The sequence below is a fragment of the Primulina tabacum genome, chromosome 17 (assembly GCF_025594145.1).
Source record: "Primulina tabacum isolate GXHZ01 chromosome 17, ASM2559414v2, whole genome shotgun sequence".
Taxonomy (NCBI): domain Eukaryota; kingdom Viridiplantae; phylum Streptophyta; class Magnoliopsida; order Lamiales; family Gesneriaceae; genus Primulina; species Primulina tabacum.
In genome coordinates this window covers 14,417,680-14,422,289 of record NC_134566.1, presented here as the reverse complement: position 1 = coordinate 14,422,289, position 4,610 = coordinate 14,417,680, and the positions used below count along the sequence as shown (strand labels likewise).

Below are 4,610 nucleotides of genomic sequence, written 5' to 3'. Positions count from 1 at the left end.
CCCTGAGCCAGGGTGTAGTGCCATGGGCTTATTAGATAACCAAGGTACGGAGCCTTGGGTCGGGAATCATGTCCCAGGACTTGGGAACGGTCGAGGTGTAATGCCCCGAGCCAGGGTGTAGTGTCCTGGGCTTATTAATAAACCGAGGCCTTGTACCTCCCGGGTTTAGATATAAAATTCACACTCATACACTTTCTGAGAAGAACAAATTTTTCATTATATCTTCCAACGAATAATTACATCTGTTAAGCATAATACTTCTTTAAATGAAATACATTCCAGGGTCTTTTGAGAGAACGTCCTTGGGCATCTTCTAATTAATAAGCTCTCGAGCTAACCTTCCGGGTTATTTTAAGAGGTCCTTCCCAACGAGCCTCCAGTTTTCCCACATTTCCAGCTGTGTTTACTTTCTTCATGACCAAATCTCCTATTTGGAAGTCTCGAATTCGGACTCTCTTGTTATATGATTTCATAACTCGGCCTCGGTAAGCTTCCATTCGAATCAGAGCCTGCTCTCTCTTCTCTTCTACCAAATCCAATTCCATTGCCCGGCTTTGATCATTATCACCTAGGTAAGATTCTACCCGGGCAGAAGTTTGTCCTATTTTCACTGGAAGAACTGCTTCAGAACCATACACCAGATTAAAAAGAGTCTCTCGAGTAGGTGCCCGTGGAATAGTTCTATATGCCCAGAGAACACTAGGCAATTCCTCAACCCAGTCTTTTTCCCTTACACTGTAGCCTTGTTTTTAATGCTTGCACAATAATCATGTTCACTGCTTCTGTTTGACCATTGGCCTCAGGATAAGCAACAGAGGTGAATGACTGGGTGATTTTCATTTCATGGCACCAATTTGTAATCTCCTTTCCCCGAAACTGTCTCCCATTGTCTGAGATTAGTCTCATGGGGACTCCAAATCGGCACAAAATATTTTTCCATACAAACTTTAAAACTTAATGCTCAGTAATCTTGGCCAAGGGCTTGGCTTCTACCCATTTAGAAAAATAATCCACAGCTACCAAGAGAAACTTCTTCTGAGCCTGGGCAATCGGAAAGGGACCCACAATGTCCTCATTGATCAAAGGGGCAAGAGGCCTAGATAGGCTTCATTGAAGTGGCCGGGCTGTGCTGAAAATTTGAATGATGTTGACAACCATCACAAGCCTGGACCCCTCGGGAAGAATCCTGACTTATAGTAGGCCACCAGAATCCAGCAAGTATTGCTTTCCGAGCTAAAGCTATTCCTCCGAGATGTTCTCCGCAGCATCCTTCGTGAATCTCTCGGAGGACATATTCCATATCCCCCGCAGATAATCACTTCAATAAAGGTCCTTGAAATGATCTCATGTACAATATATTATTTAAGAGGACAAACCTGGGAGCTTGTCTCTTTATTTTCTGAGCTCGAGCTTTGTTCTCAGGCAATTCATTGCTTATAATGAATTTAATCAAGGATGTCATCCAGGAATCCTCTAGTGCTGGCAATGTTTCTTCTTCCGTGGAGAGGACTAGCCGGGAAACATGAAAAACCTCCCGAGTGCTGACTTCTGATAAGGAAGCGGCCAATTTTGCCAAAGCATCTGCTTCCCCATTCTCTTCCAGGGGTATCTGTTCAATGCTCCAATCCACAAAAAATTCTACTTGGGATTTTATGAGCTCTAGATATTTTAGCATCATGTCGTCCTTAGCCTCATAAATGCCCTTTATCTGCTGAGTGATTAGTTGCTAATCAGAGTACAAAATAATTCGTGAAGCTCCAATCTCCCGGGCAGCTCGGATGCCGGAAAGAGCAGCTTCGTACTCCGCCTCGTTATTAGTCACCCGGGAATCAATTCTTAGGGCCAGCTTAATCTTCTCTCTTGGGGGAGCTATAATCACTACTCCTACCCCACATCCTGGAAAGCTGGACGCATCATCCACAAATACTCTCCAGACCTCCTCTCCATCAGGCTGAACCATCTCTGATAAAAAAATTTGACAAGGCATGTGCTTTGATGGCAAGCCGGAGCTTATACTCAATATCATACTCACCCAACTCTACTGTCCACTTGATCATCCGCCCAGATACTTCCGAATGAGTCATAATCCTCCCGAGAGGACTATTAGTAAGCACAATGATTTGATACGATAGAAAATAAGTTCGCAACTTCCGGGCAGTCATGACTAAAGCCAAAGCTATCTTTTACACCTCACTGTAACGCAGCTCGGGACCTCTTAGAGCATGGCTGACATAATAGACAGGCTTCTGATCAGAGCCTTCTTCCTTTATTAGCACGGAACTGACAACGTACTCGGTATTAGGGAGATAGACAAACAATTTTTCCCCGGGTTCTGGCTTTACAAGGACAGGAAGCTGTGCCAGATGAATCTTAAGATCCTGGAAGGCTCGTTCAACTTTCTCATCCCATCCAAACTGCTGGACCTTCCTTAGGACCTAGAAAAATGGATAACTCTTGTGTGCTGACAGGGATATAAACCGAGAAAGAGAAGCAATTCTCCCGGTCAGTTTTTTCACATCTCGGACAGATCGAGGAGGTGGCATGTTCAATACAGATTTGACCTTCTCATGATTCACCTCTATCCCCCGGTCTGTCACTAAAAATCCCAAAAACTTTCCACTCTTTACGCCAAAGATACATTTGGCCTGATTAAGCTTAATCCCATACTGCATAATAGTAGCAAAAGTTTCTTTCAAATCAGAGATGGATCCGGCGACCTCCTTGGATTTGCCCAATATATCATCCACAAACACCTCCACATTTCTGCCCAACTGCTTCTCGAACACTCTGTTCATGAAACGCTGATAAGTGACTCCTGCATTCTTTAACCCGAAAGGCATGAAAACATAACAGAATGTGCCTCCCGAGGTGATGAAGCTGGCCTTGTCTTGATCCTTCTTGTCCAGGGGAATTAGATGATACACCTGGTAGGCGTCCATGAAACTAAGCAGTTCACATCAGAGGTGGAATCCACCAGCTGGTCGATTCTAGGCAGTGAATAATGGTCCTTGGGACAAGCTTTATTGAGATCCCGGAAGTCCACACACATCCTCCACTTCCCCGTGGATTTTGGCACCAACACCACATTCGAGAGCCAGATAGGAAATTGTATTTCCCGAATGTGGCCGGACTTCATTAAATCTTTAACCTGTACATCGATAACTTTTTCATTCTCAGGACTAAAGTGCCTCTTCTTTTGCTTCACGGGGTGAGATCCCGGGAGGATGTTTAAATGATGCTCCACTATCAAGGGTGAGATCCCTGTCAGCTCCTGCTGGCACCAGGCAAAAAAATTAAGATTAATTTTTAAACAATTGATCAAACTAACCCGGGTGGATAAGTCAAGGTCTCGAGCCACCCGGATCTCCTTGCCTGGCCCAATCTCCACCATCTCATGCTCCTCTTCTGCCACAAACTGGACTTCTCTCCTCCCCACTACCCTTTCCATCTCCCCACTACTATGCACTTTCTTTCCTTCCTTCCTCGCTCTCTTCTGGTCTCCCCGGACCATTTCAACGTAACACTTCCGGGAAGAAGGTTGGTCTCCCCAGACTTCACCAACTTGACTCCCCACAGAGAACTTAATCTTTTGATGGTAGGTGGATGCTACGGCCCTCAGCTCGTTCATGGTCGGTCGTCCCAAAATAATATTATATGATGACGGGGCATCCACCACAGTGAAAATAGTCATCACCATCTTCTTCAGCTCTCTGGTACCCAAAGTCAAGGGCAACACAATCTCCCCCTCGGGATAAAAAGCATGTCCTGCAAAGCCAAAAAGTGCAGTCTCCACAGTCTCCAACTGATATCCCTGCAGATCCATTTGTAACAGGGCATCCTTAAAACTTATATTAACAGAACTCCCCGAGTTCACAAAAACTCTCAAAATATCATAGTTGGCCACCCGGGCTCGGATCACCAGGGCATCATTGTAGGGAAGATTGACACCCTTGAGATCCTCAGGACCAAAACTAACGACTGCTTCATTTCTCCTTACTCCCTCCACCTCCATACACTCCCTCCTACTCTTTGACTTCCTTGCCCTTTTGGAATCTCCATCAGTGGAGCCTCCAGATATCATCTTGATTACCCCAAAGACAGGGGGTGTGGTCTTCTTCCTCTAGGGCTCTGGATCTCTTCTTCTACTCAAATCACTTCTCGGGGCATTTCTTGAATCTCCCCTGGTACTGGGTCCTGGCTGCCGAGATGTCCAAGGTGGCAACCTCGGCTTCTTATTAGATTGATTATGCCCCTGGACGGAGGGTGGGACATAATCTCTTTTCAGCGTTTTGCAATCTTCGGTGTGGTGGTAACATACCTTATGGAGGGTGCAAAATCCCCTCTTCTCGGTCCTGGTAAGCTGATGATCCGGGGACAAATCCCTGCTGCATTACTGAACTTCCCTGTCTCGGATAATTTTCAAGGGCACATGATGTGAGAAATGCCCCTGGTTACCCCTTTTCCGCCCCTTCTCCTCGGGTTTAGCTACCCGGTCTCCTCTCTCCCTTCTTACATTCTCTCTCTTCTGCTTTTGGGACTCCTCCATATTGATATACTTCTCTGCCCGAGACAACAAATCCACAAAATCCCTGGGCACCTTCTTTGTCAAC

At 45.7% G+C, this 4,610-nt stretch overlaps 3 protein-coding genes across 3 annotated transcripts; all 3 read right to left on the bottom strand.

The window, feature by feature from the left end:
• Positions 1–317: 317 nt before the first annotated feature.
• On the bottom strand, positions 318–1,300 carry LOC142530524 (uncharacterized). Its single transcript, XM_075636356.1, has 2 exons — positions 1,156–1,300; positions 318–742 (listed from the first exon to the last, which is right to left on the bottom strand). The coding sequence occupies exons 1-2, from the start codon at positions 1,298–1,300 to the stop codon at positions 318–320; spliced, it is 570 nt and encodes a 189-aa protein (XP_075492471.1).
• Positions 1,301–1,315: 15 nt separating this feature from the next.
• On the bottom strand, positions 1,316–1,960 carry LOC142530523 (uncharacterized). Its single transcript, XM_075636355.1, has 2 exons — positions 1,823–1,960; positions 1,316–1,708 (listed from the first exon to the last, which is right to left on the bottom strand). Exons 1-2 carry the CDS (start codon positions 1,958–1,960, stop codon positions 1,316–1,318), a joined length of 531 nt encoding a protein of 176 aa, XP_075492470.1.
• A 223-nt stretch (positions 1,961–2,183) lies between these two features.
• On the bottom strand, positions 2,184–4,081 carry LOC142530521 (uncharacterized). The gene is made up of 4 exons (XM_075636354.1): positions 3,329–4,081; positions 3,149–3,274; positions 2,517–2,924; positions 2,184–2,435 (listed from the first exon to the last, which is right to left on the bottom strand). Exons 1-4 carry the CDS (start codon positions 4,079–4,081, stop codon positions 2,184–2,186), a joined length of 1,539 nt encoding a protein of 512 aa, XP_075492469.1.
• Between the last annotated feature and the right edge of the window lie 529 nt (positions 4,082–4,610).

Excerpts from the sequence above, each read along its gene's own strand:
- LOC142530521 (XM_075636354.1), bottom strand. The coding sequence starts at position 4,081 with ATGATATCTGGAGGCTCCACTGATGGAGATTCCAAAAGGGCAAGGAAG. Across the intron at positions 2,925-3,148 it reads AAAAAGTTATCGATGTACAG|GTGTATCATCTAATTCCCCT; the intron begins GTTAAAGATTTA and ends GACGCCTACCAG. Across the intron at positions 2,436-2,516 it reads CTCCTCGATCTGTCCGAGAT|GTCCTAAGGAAGGTCCAGCA; the intron begins GTGAAAAAACTG and ends CCATTTTTCTAG.
- LOC142530524 (XM_075636356.1), bottom strand. The coding sequence starts at position 1,300 with ATGGAATATGTCCTCCGAGAGATTCACGAAGGATGCTGCGGAGAACAT. Across the intron at positions 743-1,155 it reads AGGGGTCCAGGCTTGTGATG|GCTACAGTGTAAGGGAAAAA; the intron begins GTTGTCAACATC and ends ATTAAAAACAAG.
- LOC142530523 (XM_075636355.1), bottom strand. The coding sequence starts at position 1,960 with ATGGTTCAGCCTGATGGAGAGGAGGTCTGGAGAGTATTTGTGGATGAT. Across the intron at positions 1,709-1,822 it reads CCCTAAGAATTGATTCCCGG|ATAAAGGGCATTTATGAGGC; the intron begins GTGACTAATAAC and ends ATCACTCAGCAG.